The sequence below is a fragment of the Excalfactoria chinensis genome, chromosome 8 (genome assembly GCF_039878825.1).
Source record: "Excalfactoria chinensis isolate bCotChi1 chromosome 8, bCotChi1.hap2, whole genome shotgun sequence".
Classification (NCBI taxonomy): Eukaryota; Metazoa; Chordata; class Aves; order Galliformes; family Phasianidae; genus Excalfactoria; species Excalfactoria chinensis.
The window spans coordinates 13,787,024-13,813,070 of record NC_092832.1 but is presented as its reverse complement, the minus strand read 5'-3'; the positions used below and the strand labels follow the sequence as shown (position 1 = coordinate 13,813,070).

Here is a 26,047-nt window from a genome sequence, read left to right as displayed (position 1 = left end):
ACTGGAGGTTCCTGAAGAGCTTGAAAAAATAAGAACTGGAAGTTTACAGCATTGTCACAAGTTATCAAGGGAGAAAAACCATTCCCCTGAAATGGAAAGAAACATTGACTTCAGTGGAAATGGGAGATTTGGGATTTTACTTTGTTTTCGTAATTTATGTGGAAAATCAAAGTTAATGCTCTTAAGTCCCTTAAAGAATAAATCTTAAATAATTCATCTTAGATTTTTTCTTAATTACACAGCAGTATTGTATCTGTAGGCTACATCCTTATCTTTGAGGGTATTTTGGTTAATTACATCGTATTTCAGCAATATCAAGTCCCAAAGGTTACTTAAAGCTAAAAGTATATGTATAATTGGAAATGTAATATGCATGAAGCTCAAAAATGTATTTGCTTTGGGCAAATGAAATAAGATTGTGTTGATTCTACAGAGTTAGTTTAAAACAAAAATATCTTTATTTGCACATATCACGTAGCTTTGCCTTGTCTAGCTTTGTCCTAGTTCCTGTCCTGAACTGAAGATGACAGCCACATATCTGGCCACAGCTGTTTGCGTGGATCACTTCTTAATACTTGTTCAGTATTTTTCTTCATTTTGGTTTATAATCTCTTCTTCTGATACTCTGCTGGAGACAGACCCTTCAGCACGTTCCCTGCAGGAAGTCATTCCAGCAGAATGACAGCCTCTGTGATTATTCTGCTATAACACAGGCACAAAGAGAGTTCACGTGGATGTTGTGCTGGAGTTTAAACACAACTTCAGTATACCTCCATCGCATATTTTCCAAGTATAAGCTCTGCCTTCTTGCTCTGGTTATGTTTGAAAATGGATTTATTACTACTTATGTTGTGCTCACGGAAGTTGATCATGAGAATGTTCCTTATTCTTCATATTTGTGTTTAAAATGCAGAGTGATGGTTGGGGTTACTTTTTCTTTTCTTTTTAAACACTGCATTTTCCATCTTCTGCCATGATTTCAACTTGCTTCCCAGTCTCAAAGGCATATGTTTATGTTCCTGATAGTTTCCTTTGCCTTAAATTTTATCCTTGCCAGTTTGCAAAGCAGTTTATATAGGTCTTCAAGCTAGTTTGAATTAAGTCAGTGCTGTTTATAGCAGCAATTAGCTGTTGTGCTAATACTACCTCTCACAACAGAGAGAGCTACCATGAAGGTTGATCATTTTGTTTTTAGCCTACATGTTTTTGGTGCTGTTGTTAATTTAATATGTTTTTCTATATGAAGAAAGCATCGATCACATGTATTATTTGTAATTTCATGTACCTGGAGCTGGCCTTTCAAGACAGAAATAATACATGTTTTAGGACTGCTGCTCAGTTAAAATAGACTGGTAGATTTGGGGGACAAAGAGATAGAGGCTGTTTATTGTTTATTATTAACAAGTGATGGTTTTAATTAGTCCTTTTTCAGTCGTGTACTTGACTAGTCTTCTTGTAGTTACTTGTCTGATGAAAATGAGCAGTGAATTGGGATCATGGTCACCTCTATTTCTGCTGTTAAGGAACAGTAAGCAGTAGAGGTCAAGGGACAAGTGTACTGGGGAATGTATGGATTCTTTAAAAGAATATTCAGTTTATGTTTCTGATGAAAATCTTCCTTACTGGGGTCACTACCAACTTCCTTACAAGTATTTATTGCTTGGTTTCTGCCAGTCAGAATGGAAAAGGAAAGGTGTTTCTGGCAGAAGTTATTGGCAATTATGATAACACTCTTGGCTTAAAAGGAGCCAAATGTCATTTTGAGACAGAGAGTTGGCTGAAGGCATTGTGAGGACTCTCAACTGTTTTTTAATGGTCTTGGGAATCTGGAGGGGTCCCAGTTGAATGGGAGCTGGCAAATGTTGTCCTGGGCAAGAAGGAAGACCCTGATAATCAGAGGCCTGTCAGTTTTACTTCAGCTCCTGGTAAAATGATGTATCCAGTGCTTGTTCTATAAAGGGAAGGTTTGCTATAGAGTTGGAGCCTGCATGCAGGACTGGAGTGCACACAGGTATGTTTGCAGAGGATATGGACTGAGGAGGAGCTGCTGGCTTGTTCCTGCAGTTCTGGCCTTGCACTGCAGTTTTCTCCCACCATAACCTTGTTGTTTCCTCAGGATGGCCGTCTTTTCCATGTCAGTCCTGTTCCAGCTTACTTCCTGTCTCAGGTTTCCTCCAGTCCTCAACATCCTCTTACATCTCTTTCAAAACAGTATCCATCATCTTGTCTCTGAAAAGCAGAGAAGAACGGAAGGTTTTGTTATTTTCAGTGATAAGAAAAATGTAGCACGGCCGTCTTACCATGAAGAGTTGTCTTCATTTTTCAGCATAACAAGGAAGTGGAAAAACAGTTTCTGATGAAATTTTCAGTGTAGTTTTTGGTGTGTTTTTATTTTATTTTTTTTTTCTAGCAAATGACCTGTTTTTTCACAATGTGAAGGTTTGTTTTCCCCACACCCAAGAAGGAAGCACACTCCGCACACAACCCATAGTTACCTGCTTTTCAGCTTGTACTTGCTGCATCATTCCCTTTCTTATATTCCTGACTTCAGCAGAATTATCCCTGGTTTAGGTGAAGAGAAACTGCATCCAGATCTTTTCATGCAGTTTGAAAAATAAATGCATTTTAAATATATGTTGGCTGTTATCTTTTCTAGGCATACTCTGTCTACGATGAAGACATTGGCTACTGCCAGGGACAGTCCTTCCTTGCAGCTGTGCTACTGCTTCATGTGAGTTAATTGCTAAATGAAAGCTTTGATACTTAAAGCAGCCTTAAAATCAGTAGTACTGACACATCATATTTGACAGATGTGCACTGCTTTATATTTGTCTATATTCATTTTACTGCTGTTGCTTTCTGGCAAATAGTGAATAGCAGCTTCTGCTTTTATGAATGTAGATTTCATTTATTTAGGAGAAATCCATCAAATTATCAAGTACTTCTGTGTCAAAACCAGAAAGTGATGTGCTGGATTTTCTTTGAGTTTAGTACTCCTGTAGGTAAAGAGATTAAGGGGAACTCAGATTTGGGAGATGTTCTCAGAGTAGCTCAAAGAGAGAATCATGCCCATCAATTTTCAGCAATACCTTTTTCTCCTGAGGACATTTTATGAATTCTTCCGAATGAAAGCTGAATTTGAATGTTGATATTTTAGCCTGTAACCGAAATCTTTACAAACCTTCACCTGTCACTTCCTATATATATACATATGTAGGTGTCTAGACATAGGTAGAAAAATACATGGTTTTTATATTTTATGAGATGTTTTAACTTAGATGCATCAGTAGAAAAGCAGCAGATTCAATATTGGTAGATACTGCGAAGAGTTTCTGAATAAAACACCTAAGATCCCAACAGCAGCTCTTTTTCTGTCCATTGCCTTTTTCTGTCAGGCTTTTAATTAATGAATTATTAATCGTGGTTGAAATACACTACAGACTGTGGGTTTGGATGGGATGTTCATGACATATATATGTTACATATACTCTTCCCAAGGCACCCAGAAATCAAATTCAGATTAATTTAACTATAAGCTTATAGTTCTGCTAAGATTTATGACATGAAAGTGTTACAGAGAAACTTGAGATTCATCAAGAGTTAATCTGAATTCAGTTAGGTTACTGCAGTCCCACATACTTTGCAAATCAACTCGTATCTATCAGTTACTTTGCAAGTAATTTTTTTACTCAAAGAAGGTTTTTAATTTCAACTGGAGGGATAATTTATTTGCAATACCCAAGTTGTTTAGAAATGAATGGTGTCACATTCTTAGCGTTCAGTACTTAGCTTTTCTCTCTTGGTAGCATGCTATCATTGCAATAGAGAATCTCTTTTCTTTCTAGTGTTTCTGGAGTTAGAAGAAAGTGCCCTGTTTTACAGGGAATGCTAAATGGCAATTGCACTCATTTTAATATGCCCTTTATAATGTTTGCTTTTACAATAGGATATTAAACTGAAATAATCAGAGAAAGGGGGGAAGGGAAGCAGTGTCACTCATGTAAGTTGGGAGCTTCCCAGGATATCCTCCAACTTGTGTTTTTCTCAAATTCTCCAACCAATCTGCATCTGTGAATGCTTGTACGATCCCCTCTAACTCTCCAGTCTCTGCATGGATTCTAGATTCCTTCGTTTCCCCTTCTCTTCTGGGACAGGATGTTTCTTTTCAGCGTAGATATCTCTCAGGGATGGTTGGGTAGCCTGAACTTCCATCCTGGCTTTTTGTGATTTTGCTGCTTTGGTGAAATTCCCGTCAAAGATGAGCAGGTAATCTCTAATCTCAGGGGACCAGTGTTGCCATCTCTAATGAGACTTGCTGTCAGTCTGACTGGATTTGGCTTTCTTTTTCTGACTGACTCTTGGAGACGTTACTAAATGAAAAACTAGTATTTCTTTAAAAAAACAACAACAAAAAACAGAATATAAATTTCTGGCTTTTGTAATTCCAAATAATAGGTTTTATTTAAAGTTAACAACAACAACAAAGTAAATTTCATTATAATTTTGAATTTTTGGGGTTGGTAATACTGGAGAACCTGCATTTACAGTGTGAGGACACCTTGGCCTCTGCCTGTACTGTCTTTGGCCCAGTACTCACCTCTGTTCCCTCTCCCTGTGGTGGGGGAGGAATGACTGTCAATGCACGTGTCTGATTGAGCATGCAAGGTAGGTGTGCTTGTGCATGAGCATCTGTCATTTTATTAGAAATAATTGTTACCTTACAAAAAATGTATGTTTGCTTTCATTTTATTCTAGAGCAGATTGAAGCTTTTTGATCAGAATAATTTTCTTCTCCCCTTCCCCGTAGCTGCAGCCTTGATCGGCTGTCAGTGGGGATTGTTTTGTCCAGATAGAATAGTGATAAAGAGCTTTGAGATTCCTAAGAGCTTGTTCCAGGTGAATCTAGCCTGCACAGTGAGCTAATGGCTGGCCTGGAAGTTCTTTATGTTAACTAGTTACTTTTACATATGCTGTCTGAAAGTGGAAATGTCTGCACGTGGCCCTGGAGCTAGGACATAACCATAGGAGGAACCAGAAATGATGAAACCCTGGAGATAGATATTAAGAGACTCTTGGATAAAAAATACTGAGCTTTCATCAATTGCTGATACTTGATAAGGGGTAGGCATGGGAGTGGATGGGTGAATATGCTAGAAGGTCAAGAGCTGTCATTCTTGATACTCAATGAATGTTTTCCCATATAACAATCAAAAGCAAGTTGTATTTTTTCCCCTCAAATGTGATTGAAGACCTGATTTGGGATCAACCTGTGCCTATCCTACTGTGTTACCCGAGGGCATGGAGGAGAAGCGAGATGTCTTGTCATTGGAGATGTGATGACACAGATTCAGTGCTCAGTGGACTGAAGCCAACAAATGCAGTTTTAGAGTGGCTCACACAGCCATTTGTATTGCTTCCTGAAATACTGTTGTGTGAGAGATTTTGGCCAACATGAAATAGAGTTAACAGAGATAGGGCTTCTGAAAAAATATAGAGTGATGTTAGCCAGCCTCGAGCTCACAAGGAGATTCTGAAGGCAAAATCTGTTTCTTCTTAATTCACCATGGAAAACCTGACTTTAGAGGTTGTTATGCTGTGGGGTTTGGGTGAGAGTAGATGGATCTCAGATCTGTTGGCACAAAACATAGTGATGGCAGTTGTGTAGCTGTAGGTGTGCAATACTGACATGAGCCTATGATCTGATCCCACATTTTCTTCAGTCTTACAGAGCCACATCAGGGTGTCCATCAAGTAGAACAGTCCCCTTGAGATTTTAGTGGCATAATTCTAAATTCTGAGTGCTTTTGCTGAACAATTTAATACATCTCTGGTTTTGAATTCATCTCAGTGTATTTAAGTGTGTGTGTGTGTGTGTCTGTCTGCAGAGAGAATACCCATCCTCAGCTCAGTTCTTAGAACCAGGTTTGTGTGTTTTCCCAGATGCCGGAGGAGCAGGCGTTCTGTGTGTTTGTGAAAATCATGTATGACTACGGCTTGAGGGACCTCTACAGAAATAACTTTGAAGATCTCCATTGCAAATTTTTTCAGCTGGAGAAGCTAATGCAGGTGGGGCCGAAGTAACAAATTGCTTTCCTAAATGGGGATACTGATGTGGGGACTGATGCTTTGCTTACATCACCTTCTGGGCAGCAAAACCCTTCACTTAGAGGTGGGGCAGAACCAAGGCAAGAAAACTTAATGCCTACATCCAAACATTGTGAATCAGGTTTACTTATAATTTCTATTTTCCTTTCACGTAATGATGTTGCTGCTAATCTGTTGTATTTTTTTCCCCGTCTGTTTGCTCACTCTCTCTCCTTCCTAATTTCTTGTGTTTTCTCTGAAGTGCATTTCTCTGCTTTGTTAAGGCCAAAATGTCTTTCAGACTGCCACTATCAGTGTCCCACTTTCTAGGAGTTGTACTGGTGGTTAAGAGGTCAGGCAAACCAGGACATCTTGACACTTATGAAATACAAATTAAGTGTAGGTCATTTTACTGGGATGTCAATGCATTGCTCTCTTTTTGGGTGTAATTATGTCCTATTCTGAGCTTGTTAAATAAAAAGTTGCAAGTTTGACACTATTGCTCTGACTAAGAAGCGCTTACTAGCAGTTCAGTAAGCCCTGACCTGGGTTTCTGTTACAGAGTGAAAGCTAGGCACTAGAGCTAGCTTCCCTTCATGGTCTGCAAGGTGAGCTTGTTCCAGTATCTACTGCTTTTCTAACAGAATCGTTCATAAATGACAAGGCATGATTAAGAACAAGCTTTTAAAAATATATGTGTACATGATGGAAACTTCACAGCTGCTCTGTCTTTCCCCTATTGAAGATTTTGTAATTTCTCAGTATAATTTAATAGTATATTGTGTGATGCCATGATAGAATTCATTGTGGTTATCTCATTAAAACTGTAACCACGACCACTACAAGTTATGTAGAAACTTATTACCGTTGCTCAAAAGAAGCCAGGATTTCACTTTATTGTGTTTCTCAGTCTTTAGCAACACGGTACTTACACTGCAGATGATGATCCTGTATTAAGGAGGAGTACTGAAGAATTCATTACTTTTTCCTGTACTGCAGGAGCAGTTGCCTGATTTGCACAGCCATTTCTCAGACCTCAACTTGGAAGCTCATATGTACGCATCCCAGTGGTTCCTCACTCTTTTTACTGCCAAATTTCCACTTTGCATGGTCTTCCACATCATTGATTTACTACTTTGTGAGGTAAGAAAAATCCTTGAATCAGAAAATCCTTTCTCCTCCTCATGAATGTGTTAAGAACTTCTGTCTCTCTCTGTTTCATTTTGTTGGAGTCAATTACAGCTTAACTGTGTGTACTAACTTCTTTAGAAACTGTGATTGTATTGAAGAGACAACGTTCAGTGAAATGCTGGTCTGGTTTTCAAATTAAAACTGAGATTTGCCTCATTCTTTACTAAGGGATCTTATTAACAGTATCTGATGTACACATCTGTTCTCATTTAATTTGTTACACAGTGTATTCAAAGTTGGAAAATCTAACCTCTAGGAAGGTACCCAGTAAGCTTTTAGTGATAAAACTCTTCAGATTTTGCATTTCAGAATGTCACCCAAAGACACAACTCCCTCCTTCCTTATTTTTTTCCCTGCAATTCCAACTAAGGAATGCATTACTTCAGATACCAAATAGTACATTTCTGTATTGCGGACACATCTGCACTTTGATTAAAAACAAAAATGGTAGTCAGGAGTGTTTATTTTGGTGAGATGTTGGTACTTCTTTTTGTCATCAGGAAGTCAGGGTGTGGAGATGGTCGTATATGTATGTTCACATTTGCATACATGTGTGTATAATTGATATTTTCAAATCATAGAACCACAGAATGACCTGGGATGCAAAGGATCACAGTGATCATCCAGTTCCAACCCCCTGCTTTGTGCAGGGTCTCCTACCAGCAAACCAGGCTGCCCAGAGCCACATCCTGCCTGGCCTTGAATGCCTGCAGGGATGGGGCATCCACAGCCACCTTGGGCAACCTGCTCCAGTGGTTGCAAAGGGCTTCACAAAAAGCTGACTCTGGCTCATTCTGTACATTTCTTAGCATGATGTATTTTACTTAGGAATTTTCAGGCTAGCTGCGCATATGTTGATGTTTTAGTTTGGATATATCTGAGCTCTAACTCTTTCACAGTGCCTTGTTTCCTTTAAGTGGGCAAATAGGAAAGGAACAGTTATATGTTTGTCCTGTCTCTGCCCTCCTTTTTGCAGAGATAGCTGTACAACAGAGAACAAAATACCTTGATCACTTTGGAATTGTTAGTGAGTTAGGTTTTAGAACGGTCTTCCGGCCTGGGTTTGATCACTCTTTGTTGCTTGATTTTATTTCTTCATTCTGATCTTGATGCAGAGCTACACTCGGAAATAACCATTTTAAGAACTTGTTTGTCAAGAAGTACAGAATACCATTCCGTAGTGGTGGTTATTGTGCTAACAGTGTATCTGTATCCCACTTGAAGCTTGTGTACTTCTTATTGCATTAGGCTTGAAGGGGAAACATGTGTAGAGAGATTTTAGTTATGGTTAATACAGGTTTAAATATTTGCATTCATCTCACGTGTGACAGTGTTTATCTCAGCATGTCTGAAGGAATTACTCTGGGAAGAAAGGTGATGGATTGGAAAGAGACTTAGAGAAGCCAGTGTGGGAATCTGCTAGAGAAAGTGAAACTGGTTAGCATCTGCGGATGGCAGTCATATAGAACCAAAGGAGCATCCTTTATAACAGTTAAAAGTAAATCAGAAATGATAAGAAAATTGATTTCAAGTGAGAAGGTACGTACAGACATCATGAGAAACAGTGGGGCAGTGTGTAGACAGAACAAACAGAGGCAACAGTGCAGATTATCAGAAGATTGCTCCTAATGTTCATGAGTTACCCAGGCTGGAGTAGCAGGCAGTTCTGAGCACTTGTGAGAGGAGCAAAGATTAAAATCGCGTTAAACTCGAAATTGGGTTGACTCTCACCATGGAGAAAAAGTAAAATCTGAAGGCATGTAGACAGGATAGGAAAGGAATCATTCCTTAATGGAGGGCTGAAATGGCATTGCAAAACAGTCTGTCCAGGCAGCTTCCAGAAGGAGTGGTGGAGCAGTCAAAAAATAATTTGTGTCTGCATTAAACTGCTCTTTATCTCTGAACAAACAGCATGCCTGTAATTCCAGCCACTGGAAGGAGAAAAAACATTTGCAGCTGCTAAAACCAGAACATATTCTTCTGGAAAAAAGAAAAAAAAAAAAAAGCTCAAAAAATCAAAACTCCTTTGAAGTCTTTTGATTTTTTGGGGGTGTTTTTGTTTGTTTGTTTGTTTTTAAAAAAGCTTCCAGCCTTCTCATTAATTTGTCATAAATACGGATGAATTTAAAACATCTCAACTTTCCTTCCCGGCTGTGCTTTCTCCATAATCCTGTCCTGGCTGCTGCTGGCAAGAAGTTTACATCCTATGTATCTGCTGCGAAAGAAGAGTACTGGGGGAAGGGGAAAAAAAGGTTCAATCATTGCTACCTGGGTGCTGCAAAGTGGTCATTCCAAAGGCAGTTCTCTTATATCCACGAAAATCGTGGATGAATGGTCTGGGTTGCCCAGGAACTCTTGGATGAGGTTTGTCATTTTAGTTGTTGACCATGGCTGGGAGAGGTACTACAGATCAGAGTGGAAGAGGAAGCATTCAAAGTACTGCAGTTGTGCAGCTGTGATCAGGTAGGCCTGCCTGCTTCCCTTGCATGTGCTGGAGTGGCAGCTCCAAAGCTGGGAAGTCGGCCTTCAGTGTACACCATTTGTGGATCGTCCTCCATCACAGGATCCCAGGGAGGTGGGATTAGCTGAATTTATGATGGGAATGATGGGGAAATGTTTAAAATCTCATCAAAACGTGTGCTATTGCAGTCAAGGGCTTTTCATCGTTCTCGTATTAAAAATGACTTGATTAATAACTAAATAAGTAGCTCAGGTTCACACGAGTTTTGAACTTAGTGTGGCCTCTTCAGGATTGAATTCTTTCATCCTGTTGTCTTTCTCTGACCTGTTTTTAAGCCATATGAAGGCTACTGAAGATGTGGTCCAACCCCAGAATTACTTAATGTAAAAATACGCAATGTTGCCTTGATAACAGTAGGACAGAATATGTCACCCAGGGTTATCTAGAAAGGAGATGTTTTGAAATTCTTTGTCTTTCCTTGAACAGAAACCGAAAGTTTGCCAGCTTGGAGACAGGTAACCCAAACCATCGTGGTGCTAATTGTAAGGCTTAGTTAGTACTTGGTGTCTGAGTGCCTATGGTAAAAGCAGACAAACCCACCTCTAGATCCAGTTGGAAGCATCCATGAGATTACATCAGAGCTGTGGTTTTCAGCCTGGCTGCGCAGATAGGTTTCAACATCTCAGTGTCAGCTGAAGAGCTTCCTCCAAGGCTCCTGTTAGCTGCTTGTTTCAGCCACTTCATTAGTCTCCTTTTGCTATTTCTATTTGCATTACAGAACAACTGTGTTGATGAAATGCAGAGTTCTGTGTGGGCTTGTCAGTCTTAACTATCCATGTGACATTACGCTATTGAATGCTCCTGAGGCTGCTTTGTCTTGCTCCCACCTTTGACTAAAAAACTGGCATCATTTAACTTTTTAACATTTAACTTCCTCTTGCATTTTAGAATATACAGCTTGGAATCAAAATGCATTTTAGATGCACTGAACAAGTGACCTTGATTAGACATTTAAAAGAGGAGGAAAACAGTTGGCAGGCTACATGGAAGCTTTTAATTTTGATTTCACGAAAGTTGCTTCTTAAAAAAGAAAATACCCAAACCAGTTGGAATATATATACACACACAGATACAGTGCTGCCAAAACTGAAGGAGGTTCAGAGCTCAAGCTGACGTTCTGTTCTTTACCTGGCATTTTAAGACGTTATTGCTAACCTGCTGTGTGTGTGTCTGGCTGCTCTCATGTGCCAGTCTTGGGGATATGAAATACGTAAGGATTGTGCCTCTTTCCTTTCAAGGAGTGTGCAAAAATCCCTCTGTGCTACATTTCCTGCGCTAGTACATGTATTTACATATCTCAGTGTCAGTAATTACATAGTCCATTTCAAAAATTAGTGTTTTGACTGCAGAGCTGCGATTTTTGGATCAGGACTGAAAAGACAAGGATGAAACCGCTTTCCTGTCACTTCTGTGTATGAATGCATTGGTTTTTTGTACAGCTCGTATCAGAGAAATGAGACTTCCTTACCCAGGACTACACAGCAGCAGCTCTGTCTTTATGTTGTTGTGATGCCTGGGAGCGCCGCTTCATAGTGAGATCATGACAATCTCAGAAGGTTTCTAAGTATTGGCATGGAGGATTTGATTTCTGTCTTCTGTGTGCCTTGCTGGGGAATGGGTGTGCCAGGAGACACTGAGCGGCGTGGCTCAGAGGTAAGAGCAATGCTCCTGCAGTGGGTGCCCCAGCAGGATGCTGCTTTCTGTCTGTGATGGTACGTACACTGAGTGCTTAGCACTGCTAGGTTCAGAAAAAGCAGATTAACATTTTAATTTATTAAACTGGCTCAGGAGTTGAGTCGGGAGCGAGACCACTTCCTCTATAAATCCATACACCCCTCGCTCTGCATGTGCTTTAGTGAATCGTGTGAAACAGCAGCCTAACTCAGGAACAGCATATTGAAAAGCTGGGCTTATATTAGGAGTAGATACAGCACTGAAATGTCCTATAGTATTTCAGTACTGCGTAGAAAAGTGCAGACAGTGTCATACATGTGAGCTGGAGAAGGCTGGGCCTTGGGGTTGTTTTATTTTCCACCAGTGCAGACTGTCCAGCTTTGGCATTTAAGCCATGCCGTTCCTCCTGTCCATCTCTCTTTGTGTTACACCTGCTGGGGAGCTCAGCCTCTTTCCTGAAGCCTCCATAGCCACTGCATTTCCATGTGAAGAGTCTGGGAAGACTTTCCATCAGAGCGTGTTCCAGCTAGATCCTAATTGGTTTGAGAAGAAAGAGAAGAGGTTGTATCTCAGGCTGTGGGTGGAAGGGATCTCAACACACGTGCCCCGCTGGGTAGCACTGATTTACTGCATTTGAGGCTTGCTATTCTGAGAAAGAAAAGATGCATGGATTGTTAGGTGGTTTGAGGCCTTCCATACAGTGAGGCACAAGTTCTTGTATAACAAGACTGTGTTTTTAAATGGCACTTAGCGGGACTGGTGTTAAGCTCTGAAATTGTCATTGCAAGACTCTGCCGGCGTTACTTTCACAAAAGAATTGCGACACTCGTGCAGCGTTCTCAATTCAAAGTGTGACATGTATGCATGAATATAGCATGTGCAGTCTCTTATCTCCTGAAATAGATGTTCCTTTAAACATCGTGAGGCAAAGCAGTGATAGACAATTAGTGTGATGCATACGCTATAGAAAGATACAGAATTTTGTGTCAATTATCGAGAGAACAGAAGTGACTTTTCTGCATCATGAAGCATCTGCTGACACGTCAGTCATCATCACCTTCACTGCAAAAGCCTGAGGTCTGGAGTACAGTGGATATTTTGCTTTCTTATATTTAGATGAATTATATAAATCCATGCTAAATGAAACTTTAGCTTAATCTGTATAATGGCTGTGGCTTTTTTCCGTTACTAGAAATTAGACTAACAAGAATTTTAAATGAATGTAGTATTTGATTGTGTTTTATGGGGGAGAAACTTGCCAGAGTTTTTGTATGAGCTTGTGTAAAACGTCCAGGTTATAATAAAGAATTGCAAGTTATTTTCTAACTAAAGGTAATAAGAAGCATTAGGCATTCCAGCCAACCAACAGCAGAGACATTGGAGGCATCTAACATTGCGTTCTGTATTGCCTGGGGATGCAGAATGCAAAATGCTGTGTTCACTTTTAAAGCTATAGAGAACTTGTAAGAATTCCAGCTTGAATTGAGGGGAGTATTTTAATAGAGCATATTGAAGAGGTTCATGGTGAGCCTCAAGGTTTAACATAATGCTTTATGCTGCATTGTCCAGCTGTTCCTGTGACATCCACAGTGTACGTGTCTTCTATTCATAGCTGCAGCTTGTTTATCCCCAGTTATGAGAAGGCTGGTGATAAACACTCAGCAAGAGCAAAGGAAAAATGATTTCACGGCAATCTGCAATTCAAGATAACTTCTGTGAACAGAAGGTACCTTTTTGGGGATGCTGATAAATGTTGTGGTCCTGTAACACGGAGCCTGCTTCTGTTTTGGAAGATGTTTTGAGATACAGGTGAGAAGTTGGCGGAGACAGGGATCCAAGAGAGCAACCTGCTTGTGCCTTAGCAGGCAGAAGCAGCTAATGCCATATCACAGTTTGTCTCCTAATCCCTTTCCCCATTGCCACTGAAGTAATTTCGCAACTTACTAGTTGATGTTCACTTGGCTGATTTTTCTAGGAATACAGTAAATTTCCATAGTGCTTACTTAACACCAGTGCCATCTGCTGTAGTGGGATAGCAGCATATTCCAGACAGCCTTGGCAGCGCTGAAAAGTGCCTCAGAAATAACTGGAGGAAGGGGATAACAAACGACAAAGTGATATTCCGTGAACAAATCCAGGAAGCTGAGTTAATTTGGGGCTGTTTTTAAAAGAGAGGGTGGCGCAGCCTGCCTCTGCCAAAACATTTCCCGTCACTTCGTGCTTGGAAATTGAGGCCCTGCTGAATTTCTGATGAAATACATAAAATCAAAAAGTAAACGTTGCATTGAAGGGATGATAAAGGTGAAGGTGTGACGAAGCAAGTGCCAGGGCTGCGTTGTGATAGAGACGTCATGAAGAGCGGATGTTGGGAAAGAGATCAGATGGCACGGAGGAAGCTTTAGCATGGGTGTGTGTTTTCCCCTGTGTGACTGAGGGAACGTGCAGAGGGCAAGGACAAACATCTGTGATGTCTCAAATTCCATGCATCGTTTCCTATCAAGAAAATTGGGGTCTGGAAGATTCCTGCTCATCTTAGCATGTCTGATGGCAGTTCTCTGTTTCCATGGGGAGTTGAGTTGGAGGACTTGGCTGCAGGTCTCTTTCTCTATCATAGAATTATATCATAGAATCCTAGAATGGCTTGGGCTAGAAGAGACCTCAAAGATCATGAAGCTCCAACACCCCTGATGCAAGTAGGGCAGCCAATCTCCACATTTAATACCAGACCAGACTGCCCAGGGTCCCATCCAACCTGGCCTTGAACACCTCCAGGGAGCATGGCACTGCAGAAACACCAGATGCCAGAGAGCAACTGGGTATGTAGAAATGCCTTAAAATCCCGTGGCTATAACTTTTATTCTTTGAAAGCAGTCACAGAAACTCAATAAAAAAAGGGCTGATCTCATAGCACTGTAAGCCTTCATCCAGCCGTTGCAATATCTTAGCATTAAATGAGGTGAAAGTCACACAAAGCATTTAAATATTTACTAGCACTCTGAAATCACATTCATTTCTTTTAAAAGCAACCAACCAAACACAATTTCATGCAAAATCTTACTTTCATGGTTGTCTGGTAATGTTTATCATGTGCCATTTCATGCAATACAATACAGGAAAGCAGCACAATGAGTACTGAATCTCAAGACACTGTTTTTATTATTTCTATGGTGCCTGCTTATCTAATAGTTCAGTCAACTGGTTTTGATTGTGTTTATGTGTTATTCATAGCATTGTAGTATCAGGATGAAGAATTCTGTATTCCCTTCATTTATGTGTTTATAGCATTTCCTGCTGTTAGTTATTATAGGAGCAATACATAAGGGTGCACTGGGGGAAAACCAGTTTGAGATGTCAGCTATACCTCATAATTTGGAAGTAAGACCTCTTTGCATTTTGTTTTTCTCCAAGATAACTGTCTAGGAAGAAAGCTATGTCTATTGCTCATACAAAGCAGCTTGCTTGTTTCCACATTACTGAGATCATGGTTTTGTAGCTTTTAGTTCTATGGAGTGAACCAGAATTTGAGAATTAAGTTTATTCTGGCCTTCTAGAGCAGGAATTACAAACTGTTTTTCCAGTGGAACTTAACAATTCTTTTCATACGTGTCCGTGATCTGCTGGGCTAATGAGGCCATAATTCAAATGGTATTCGGTCACTGAAGTGAGTAGCCATGGCTGAATGCAGATGTACACATGTGGGTGTGCTGTGTGCGGATGCAGCCAGTCTTGGTAAATAGAACTGTTCCTTGTGTCTTATGCCTTATTTCAATGAGTTAGCTTTTCCTTTCCTTCATTGTCTTGTCGCTGAGCTGGAATAAAAGCACAAGCTGTACATCTGAGTAAAAGGTTCAAATTAATGTGCATATCTTTGCGGAGCGTGCTCCGAGCCTCCATCGCTTACAAAGAGAAATCTGGGCTTCAGAGCATATTGCACAGCGTCGGCAATGTAAATATATCTGTGACATTCCTGAAGTTTGTTGTGTATTCACGGCGTGTTACAGATGCCAAACAAACGTTTTGCTGGAAGCAATCCAGAACACCAATAGAATTGTAATTCTCCTTTTGATTTCGTAACCCCAATTAGCCTCTACGGCTCTTTTGAAGGGAGTATGCGACTGAACGCATAATTATGAAACGCTTTCAAATGATGAAACAATGTCAAATTAACTTCAGTGGAATAACTAATCTCTCCTTAAAAAGGGAAAACTCGCTTGTAAGACTGGAGCAGGTTAACTGCTTCTTGATGGCATGTCACGTTAGTCTTTAGATTCCTCCATCCTTAAGGATGTGCTCAGGCATTCTCCTCTACCTGATGCTGAACTTCAGAGAATATCATTTCAATACCTTCACTGCTTTCCCAGGCATGTTGCCTACATCTAGGAGCAAAGATAAGGACCTCAAATGAATTTCCTGTGCACTCCTTGAAGAGATTCATTCCTTTTATTTATGGAAATGTTGTACAGGTGCTGCCCTGTAACCAGAGGAAGGTCTGTCGTGGTGTGGGTTGGATGCTGGTCTGTAATGTAGCCTGCGTTCCTGCAAGGCTTCTGTCTTTTAAAACACGATTTAAGATGAGACAAAAATACCAAAGGAATCCCATATGGAAATGTAGTCCTGATAGTACAGGATTAAACAGCATGGCCTGACTATTATGTCTTCCCCTCAGTGTGCTGGTGAGCTTTGCCTGTTACCTAATGTGTTTGCTTCTCCTTCCTCAGCTCCCTTTGTTCCTGTCTCCTGGCATGTTTGCTACATGGATATAGATATATCTCCTCACTTCTAAGGGAGGACATAAGCAGCCTTTCTGCCACAGAGATCTCACTAAATAAAATCATTTTCAGAGGACCTGAAGGCCAGGCTGGATGTGGCTCTGGGCAGCCTGGTCTGCTGGTTGGTGACCCTGCACATAGCAGGGGGTTGGAGCTGGATGAGCACTGTGGTCCTTTTCAACCCAGACCATTCTGTGGTTCTATGATTCTATTATCTTTACAATCTCATCTGTTTGTTGCTCCTTGTCCCCCATCTTCATATCAGGCCTTTTCAGAAGCCAGCTTGTTTCAGAGAGCAGAGAGAGTCAAGCTGAGGGCTTCTGGAAGAGTGCTTCTGGTTGCAGGGGGTTGAGGAACTGTGAACAGCTCTCACTACAAGAGCCAGCTTCTGCGCTTAATGAGATCTTTTCGAGTTCTGGAGGCCTGTATGTGTGCTTAAAAGGGTTCTTCAGTAACACCTGATGGAAGCAGGAAGATACTGTACAGACGCTCAGCTAGACAGATAAGCTTCTAGACAGGCTATTGTAGGAACTGCTAGTTCTTCTGATTGCTGCAAGCTCTGTGGAGGAGCCCATCCACGTGTCTTCCTTCTGGGATCTCTGCCCATGAAAGCTGTGCAGTCCGCACACCGTCCTTTGTTTGCCCAGCAAAGCTTCTTGAGTTGAAAAACAGAATGGCTGCATGAGAAGCAATAGGGCAAAATGAACCCCTCACCATTCTTGTGCTCTAAGAGCAGCTCTTGTTTATATATGTGTATATAGTTTTCATTTTTGCTGTTAAATGTCAAACAGAAACTTAGATAATTCTTGACAGCTTTCATGTTTGCAAGGACACTAATACTGAGATCTGCATGATAATAAGACAGCTATTTCAAAATGCACAGTTAAAATGATGACCTTTGGTTTTAGAAAGTCATTATCTGAAGCTTATTTAATATGGGCTCTTTCCTTTGAGGGTGATTCGCATGTACTTCCATGTTTTCATTATAAAATTGCTGGAGGGATATTGCTAGCAATGATTTATATGTCTGGTACGCACTGGTATTTTTGGTTCTTCTGCTTCTAAAATAGATGGAGGAGTTTAAGCTGAATCTTATAAATCAACGTGTTGTAAATGAAGTAGGATTTTAAATAAGAGACTGGAAAAAATGATCTGAGATAGCTGAGTTTAACAGTTATGAAAAAGAAGGCAGTGTCAGAACAGTCTTTCTTGTACTAGGAAGAGGCATTCAGGTCTGTGGTTTGAGTCAGTGGTTGTGAGTTACTTAAGCAGGTGGGTATGCATGCAATGGGGCATTGGCCTCTGATGGGTGTTTGGGATACAGCTGGGAGTGCTGTGCACTGAAAGAACGGCTGTAGGTGCTCTGGGATTGAGTGTCATGACTGAAACTCACAGACGGACCTTTTGCTCTTGTTAAAACAAAGTGTGAAGAGCAAAATAATGACTGTATTTGAAATCTCTGTTACCGCTTTTGGAAGAAGGGTTTCCTGTTAACGCTTTTCGGCTCAGGCCTGCTGCAATTGTGACCTCTAGTGGAAAAAGGCAGTCTGTCGTCATGATGACTCTGCACAGTAATTGACTGAACGTTGCAGTATTCAGCGTGTCTAATGTGGTAGCATTTCCAAGACTAATTAATGGTAACATCCCTTTATGGCATTGTACCACCTATAGGAAAAAAATACAGTTTGTTCCCAGGAATGCCTCCAAAGTCTCTGTCTGATTTTTATAGGGGTGTAGCCAAATGCTTTTAGGAGGAGGCTTGGGAAAATGCTCCATTGCAGAAGCAGAAATTCCTTGAAGAAGGCTCCCTTCTCCAAAGTTCTGCTGTTATCTCACAACAGATTACAGTGACGGTATTAAGTGATTGATAACAGCTCTCAGTTACTGGGAAAAGTCTTGGCAGCTCAAATATTTATGACGCTTTCCTGAACGGCTGCTTGGTACAATATCCTGTGCTGCTGATGAGAAACAGCATTGGCAGGTACTGGAGAGCTGGAGAGGCGTCCTGTGACATGCAAAGCACCTGGCTAATTGCACGGCGAGATTCCAAAACTCCAAAGAGCCTCCATCTTCCCCAGCCAGGAGTCTGAAAGCTGAGCCTTGGAGCTTTAATGATGAGCTTTGAAGTCTAGCAAGGAAAAGAAAGGTGTTCCCTAGGGATTTGTGGCATCTTGTTAAGATGCTACATGGTGATAAGTAGCAGAGAAAAGAGATTTGTGTGCTGGCAATGATTGAAGTCTCTTCTTATTTTTCAGGGTATGAACATAATCTTTCACGTGGCCCTGGCTCTCTTGAAGGTAAGTCATTGATTAGAAGCTTTTCTTATTCAACTGTATGGAGTGTTTGAATGTAGTGTAGTGAAGGGCGCTGATCATGGTGAGACTTCTGAGAGAGAGAGAACAGAGGAAAAGTATGCACTGAGGTAGAAATGTCTTTAAAACTACAGTTATGGTAGATTTGTTTATCCTTTTAAAATTAAACTTAATCATATCGTAAAGTTCCTGGAACAAGGAGTGTGTTCTTAGCACTTAAGTGTCTCATGAGACTATTTAGGAAACAATTCTGATTCACTTCACAGCATATTTATTTTATATCTGGGTTCTTACATATAAATACTCAACATCTGTGTTGGAATGTTATTTGGTGTCAAATGTATTTGCAATGTCAAGAGAGGAATGGAAGTCTTTTATGGAATGGGTAACTTCTACCTTTGGTTTAGACTCAGAGCTTACCTAAAGCAAAGAAGCACACACAAGAAAAACCCACCTGCAGGTGAACCATAGGCTCTGCTGATGGCAGCAAGACTACTCAAAATGAACTTGGATCAACCTTCACAAGTTGGCTTTAGTGCAAATCCAGTCCTTACATGGGCATATGATACAGAATTAGAAGTTCCACCTTAGAATTCAAGTGATTTGGTCCAAAGCTCAGGGTAGAGCAGCCTGCCAGTACTGACACAGCAGCCCCGTGATGTGGATGCAGACGGTACCATTCACCTCTTGCTGGTCCTCCTGTGTATTTTTCCAGTTCTTCCTTATTTTCCCCAAAAAGGCAAACAGCTACCAGTCGAGCTCTTCACTGATGAGCAATTTTCAGGGTCTTGACTTCTGCAGCATACAGTCAGTCCTACAGCACAAATGCTCCACAGTAGGAGTTTATCTGTGTGCATCTGTGTCTGTCTGCCTGTTTATATGTGGTGGTGCTGCACTGCAAATTTCAGGGCACAGGAGATCACTTGGGGAAGAGTAAGCTAAGTGGAGGACCATGGGTAAGTGTTAGACAACAGGTAGCATTATGCTAAGGAAATGTCCTACGTAACTTGTGTTACACTCACACAGCGTCAAGTGGTGGTGACATTATCTATGTGAGTATACGTATTAAATGAACCAGTCCATAAGCTGAAACGTTGGTTAATGTATGTTTCCAGGGAAGTGCTCCCACACAGGAATCTAAATTTGTATGTACAGGAAAAAGAAGGATGGGGTTGGGAGGCGTGTGCATTCTTTTCTGCTTGTTTTGTAACTTATTTGCAGCCAGGGAGGTGCTTCTGTTTTCTGCTTTTTATGGCCCATTTGGTTAAAGGGCAGCATAGCAGGTGTTGGCATGAGAGACAGTAAAAAGGTGAGACCGAGCCTCCAAGTGGCAGCCAGTTGGGATCAGAACCTGGAAAGAGGTACCAGAGTATGGATCTTCAGCCGAGGAAAAGGAAAAGGAGGAGTGCTTGTGCTGAGCTGGAAATGGCTGGCAAGGCTTTTGAGAAATTAGAATTCAGTTCCATGTAGTTCTGCGGTCTGGCTTGGACACCATGGGTGTACACCCAGCAGTTCTGTTTGCCTTGTGTTTCCTGCTGCTGCTGCTGGAGACGGTTGAACTGAGGTTAGCAACGGAACAAATCTTTAGGAAACATGATAAGGCTTGGAGTAGTAAATATGAATTTTGTAATGCCAGAAAATTACCCCAGTTTATTTGAACAGAAAATACTCAGTCCTTTCCGTGTACATATATATACTCCACAACATGCTGCTTTTCCAATTGATCATTTCTCTTCAGCCTTTCCAGGAGAGGAAAATTCAAGGAAGGATGTTGTCAGTTTTGTTGTAACTACTTTGTGATCTGAAGAGTTTGCAAGTTGATTTTAATTCTGCACATAGCAGATCTAATACTTACTCAGGGTGCTGTATCTGCTCCATCAGCCTTAGGCTCTGAGTGGGAAGGGAGGTATTATCCTGAGGAGATGATGCTATACCACAGCCAGTACCAGCTACAAAGACACAGATAAGTAGGATCGGTTTCTAAATCAGATGCACTCACATCAGAGCACATTTCCGTGGTGGTACCATCACAGAACTGATGACTGTATGTCATCAAATTAGCATTATGATTGGATTGCAAGCGTGGGTTGCTGTTCTTTTATGGAGGGAAACACGGAGACCTGAAATATTTTTTTCCTATTTGGATATATTCATAACCCTTTACAGTCATTAGAGATGATGTGTTTTAGTTTGCTGGTTGTTCTAAATGGCAGAAAGTGAATGTGAGTGCTGCAGAGACAAAGCTCTGAAAGCTGTGAGGTTGTAAGGCTGTGCCTGTCGCTGGTTCTGAAGTGAATGGAAGCAATTCATAGAATCATAGAATGGCCTGGGTTGAAAAGGGCCACAGTGATCATCCAGTTCCAACCCCCTGCTATGTGCAGCGTCACCAACCAGGCTGCCCAGAGCCACATCCAGCCTGGCCTTGAATGCTTCCAGGAATGGGGCATCCACAGCCTCCTTGGGCAACCTGTTCCAGTGCATCACCACCCTCTGGGTGAAAAACTTCCTCCTAAGATGCAACCTAAACCTCCCCTGTATCAGTTTAAAACCATTCCCTCCTGTCCTGTCACTGGCCACCCTCATAATTCCTAGGTTTTGTTCTGTCTTAAAACAGAGCCATTGTTTTCCCATCTTCAACCTCTTGGATTTAGTTTGGAGGAGGGAATCATCCAGCAGTGGAATATCTGAGTCTTCATTCTGTAAATGCCATTTTTCTTGCATTTTTGCAAAGTGTGTGCCCCTCAGTCCCCCATTAAATAGCAACAGAAAGCTTTTCTCTCGAGTTCCCCCTAACTCACTGCAGTTTCTCACTATTCCAGCCAGCTGCTCATGCTTAGGGTGAATGGCTTCTGGTTTGGAAACAGCAGCGCTACTTCTGTGACCAATGACCCATGATATCTCGGTGCTGTGCTCTTCAGAAAATGAACATGTGTTTGAGACACCAGGGCTATCCTCTCCATTTCCTCCTCCCACCTTCTGAGTATGCAACAATGTGGATTAAAGCTCCATAGCAGTGGAGGCCGCCCTTTGTGGCAGGGCATTAATCTGATTTACTGATGGCAAAACAGCTTTCATTTGCTGTAGCGTCCCAACGTTCTGCTTTCCAATATGTGCTGCTTATCAGCGCACTGTCAGCCTCTCTATCCAGCTGGTGGCAGCATTTTACAGCTTGGCATTAATCATTGGGTTACATCACGCTGAGACTGCACCTGAATTAACATTCACTCAGCTGTTCTGGTAGTGCAGACACTGCTTGTTTTTCTGTGCATCAGTTACCAGCAGAGCACTGAGGTGGGAGAAGAACCCAGAGCTGAAAGAGGCAGCTGAGAAAAGCGTGCTTCTGGCAGCTCTGCAAGCAATGTTGCACTGATATTTTCACTTAAAATCCCTGGTAAGGCTGTTGGAGGAAGAGGAAAATGAAGCATTCCAGTGCCAGCATACTTTCAGATCTCCTTTGTCATCAGCTGGTTGGTTTCTTTGTTGGCAAGTGGCCTGGAGAATAGAAGACTAAGATGGGATTGTATAAGTACCAATCAATATCTGAAGGGCAGGAGTCAAGAAGATGGGGCCTTTTCAGTGGTGCCCCATGACAGGACAAGGGGCAGTGGGCACAAACGGGAACATGGGAAGTTCCATGCAAATGTGAGCTTTTTACTATGGTGTGGCTGAGTGCTGGAATAGGATGCCCAGAGAGGTTCTGCAGTTTCCTTCTGTGGAGATATTCAGGACCCAACTGGATGCTTTCTATGCCACCCACTGCAAGGAACTGCTTTAGCAGAGGTTCACCTCAGTGCCCTGTTGTCTTCAAGTCAGTACTTATGTATATTGTTCCTTCCTTGAGCTCAGCCAAATGTAAGCAGCATTTCTAATGGTTGCTCTGAGTTTTGTCTGTCATTTACCTCCTGAATTACCCACACAGAACTTCAAAATGACGTCTGAAATTTTGCTCAGCATTAACGATATAGCTCAAAAATTTATCCACATGAGAAGTGGACGTAGCAAAGATTGACATAGCAGTGATTGATTTTCAGCAGCCTTGGATTCTGTTGCTTATGGATGAGCTGTACACCTGATTCTTCAGGGAGCTCTGCAGTTTGCAGTGTAAGCCAAAATGAAGCTGCCTTTATCCCCCAGCACACATATATGCTGCTGGTATTACCCCTTGCTGCTCTCTAGACTGGGGCATTAGAGTTTAAAAAGTGGGGTTGAAAGGGGTTTTGGACAGCTTGTATCTCTTCACATTCTCCCGGCCACTCATTATTTTACAGGTTTGTTGTATCCCTCATCAACTGCCTATTTTACAGGCTTGTTCATTTGAGTCTGTTTTTTATCTCCTCACTTGTAAGCTTCTGATGAGCCTTATATATACTCAGTATATACTTCTTGGTCTCTGTTATCCCTTTTTTTGCGGTAGGAGTACCAGAGTAGCGTGTAATATGGAAGGTGAAAGCATGTTGTGGAGTTGTATTGTAGAATAATGGCATTCTCAGAGTTTATATTACCTTACGTTCCTATTAATTCCTGCCATTTGACTTATTTTATTGACCTCAGCTATGCTATTTTCATTGAACCACCCACGGTAATGCCAAGATTCATTCTGAGTGGTAATTGTCAGCTGTCATTTATAGGGAAAAATGATAGATTTTTTATTTTTCCATTTGCAATAATTTACACTTACCTACACTGAATTTTCATGTACTGTACTATTGCACAGTCACTCAGACTCTTACAGTCCTTCTTCACTTCCTTACTGTAAGCCCTGAATAATTCAGTAGCATTTGCCAGCACTGTCACCTTGTGATTCATCCTCTTTTCCAAGTCATCTAAGAACAGGTTAACCAGCACAGACCCTGGCACAGAGTTGGAATCTGCTTTGAGAAGTAATTGCTTTGTTGTGTTCTCTCTGATAACGTTAAGAAATGTAAAATTCAGTAAATTCAGATTAGTCTGTTGCAACTGGGCCTGAAAAACAGGCAGGACAAGGTAATTTCTGATAAGGTAAGAGGTGAAGCACTCGTTGTAGGCACAATGTAATTCATACGGCTTTTCAGTTTTGTTCTGGTGCAGGGTTTGTGTTATCCTTTCGTAGAGAAGAACTTGTAAGAAAGCTTTCTGTTTTGTTCTTCAAGTTGTAGATTCTATTTAGCTTTTCAAAGCCAGTTATTTTTGCCACTAAAACCCAGTTCCTTTTTTTTTATGGATAGTTGACATGTAAAAGAGAGATGATATCATACATAGGCATTGATCAATTAGCAGTTGATAGAAGCAATTATGGAAATGTTCAGTTTATCTCAGTACTGACCTTTCAGTAGCATGCTCCATTATCATAAGAAATTGATATTCTTGTGGACATGAAGCATGGGATGGGAGGTAAGGCCAGCAGGGCTTCTGCAGAAGGACAGGGACAGAGGGAAGGCATAGGACTGGGAGAATGGATGGGCAGGGTGAGGGTGCAGAAAGGGAGAAAGGAATCACAGAATCCTCAGCACTTACATAGGGTTGTAATTTTAAAGTGATGGGAGGTAGGCAAGTCACTGCTTTTTACAGCAAATTTATGCTTTGCATAAAGAACATTCTTCCATGAGTCACTTAGTCAGAGTTCAGTGGACCTCTGCTGTCTGTGTCTGAGCTGACCTAATGGCAGCAGTGCCCATGTGAGCAGGTATTTCATGGCCAGAAAAAGAATGCGACCATACTTAAAAGACCAGATAGCCTCCAACTTGGAACTCAAAGCTTGAGTAATGTGTGCTCACCCTAAGGCATTCTTCTTAGTGTGCCAGTTACTGCCTTCTGGGCTGTTTCCAGGTTTTATGTTGACTTCAGCCAGGCCTTTCTGAAGAATCCAGGGCAGCAAGCTAATGGCAGAGCTGAGAGCAGTGCCAAAGGCGTGGATGAGAGCAGCGAGGTCTGCATGAAGGGCAAATCACAACTCTGCATCAGACACAAAGAAAAGTAAGATGCAGCGTGCAATTAGGCTGTAGAAATATCTGAGAATGGATGGGAGTATGTAAAGTCTCAACCTGCAGATCTAATGACCGGGTCACTGTTATGCTCTGTAATAAACAATGAGTGATGGATTTTAGCTGGCAGTTCAGGTTTTTTATGAAGCCTTGAAACTTTTCAGGGTATCTAAAACCTGTTTTGTTTTGTTTTTTTTTTTAAGAAGAAATCCAGGGCTGATGTAGAAACTGTAATGATGGTAGTAGACCACATCCCTTGGGATGCTTGTCCTGTAGTTAATTTTCCTCATTCCTAAAAGTGTGAACCTTATTTCTAACCTGAATTCATCTGGTTTTTGCCTCTAACTACTGGATCCTATTATAACTTTCTAGAATTAAAGACTTTATTTAATAATCACTTCATTCCATTATTCATAAGCCTGGATCTTACCCACAGTGAACCAAATCTTGTTAAGTTTGATTTATGCAAGGAGAAATGGAAGGCTCTTTACACGGCTGGCGCTCTGCATGCTCTGCCCACAGGTTGTGCCTGGTCCCCAGTGACTCTGCCCCTTCTGGTTTCTGCTGTCTCTTCTTTGTTTCCCAAAGCACACCATGTAATGCTCTCGTTTCTTCCTCCTTAATGTTTTGAGTCGTGTTTCCAGCCGCATGTTGAGGATAGGACCTTGATGCTTCTTGAATATCAAGCTACCTTCCTTTCTTTAAACCCCTTCACCCTACACTGATGGTTAGTGAGGTGAGAATTCAGCCAATGATGAATAACCAGTCAGCGTTATGGTGCTGACTTACATCATACTAAACAAGATGATAAGCTGGAGTCTTTGGAACTGCACGTTGATGGAGTTTTACTCTGTGTCACTATTTGACCTGAACATGATGTTTCAGAATGTGATAAACACGTGATTTTTTATATATAAATATGCAGATCATAATCATTTTCAGTTACCGTGGTTTAGGTGTCTCAAGCTCATTGTGGTATGTTACGATTTTATTTCTTTATAACAGGGTACCATTCTGTGATGGAAACATGCATTGTTCTGTTACAGAGCCCATTTTACAGCTAGGCAGTGCAGAGGGGCAGCAGCAGCAAAGCACACTGCCTGAATGCAGGCCTACGAATGCAGTGATGTGCTGCCTTGTCTCCGAGCAGATGGCCAGTGCACCTGGGGAGCTGCAGGACCACGGATGCGTGACATCACTGCTTTCCTGACAAACGTGCAGTTAATCACTAGGGTTAATTCAGAGCACATACTGACATCATCCGCTCCCTGCCCTCCGTCTCCAGATTTAGAAATGCAGGAGGAGAAGGCAGGGCTGGAAGTGATGGTTGGTTATTTCGTTCAGCACTGTATAGGCCGTGCAAAGCTGGCTGCATCTGCTGCATCTGCCCTTCCCTCGCCAGCAGCCTCTTGCTGTGTGCTTTCTCCTCTCCAGTCCAGCGGGGGCGATGGTCCCACCCTACCTGCCCATCTCTGTAGTACGCTCTGTGTCCGCATTGTTCAGCAGCACGTAAGCCAGCAGTCCCTGTGCTGCCTG

General features: G+C 41.5%; 1 protein-coding gene across 2 annotated transcripts in view; it reads left to right on the top strand.

Annotated features, from left to right (window-relative positions):
• RABGAP1L (RAB GTPase activating protein 1 like) overlaps window positions 1-26,047 on the top strand; it is a 178,231-nt gene that overhangs the window by 102,775 nt on the left and 49,409 nt on the right. For both annotated transcript variants that reach the window (XM_072343550.1, XM_072343551.1), the window contains exons 15-18: window positions 2,657-2,731; window positions 5,941-6,066; window positions 7,084-7,227; window positions 18,495-18,536. In XM_072343550.1, coding sequence (XP_072199651.1) covers window positions 2,657-2,731; window positions 5,941-6,066; window positions 7,084-7,227; window positions 18,495-18,536 — 387 coding nt within the window. The remainder of the gene's footprint in view (window positions 1-2,656; window positions 2,732-5,940; window positions 6,067-7,083; window positions 7,228-18,494; window positions 18,537-26,047) is intronic.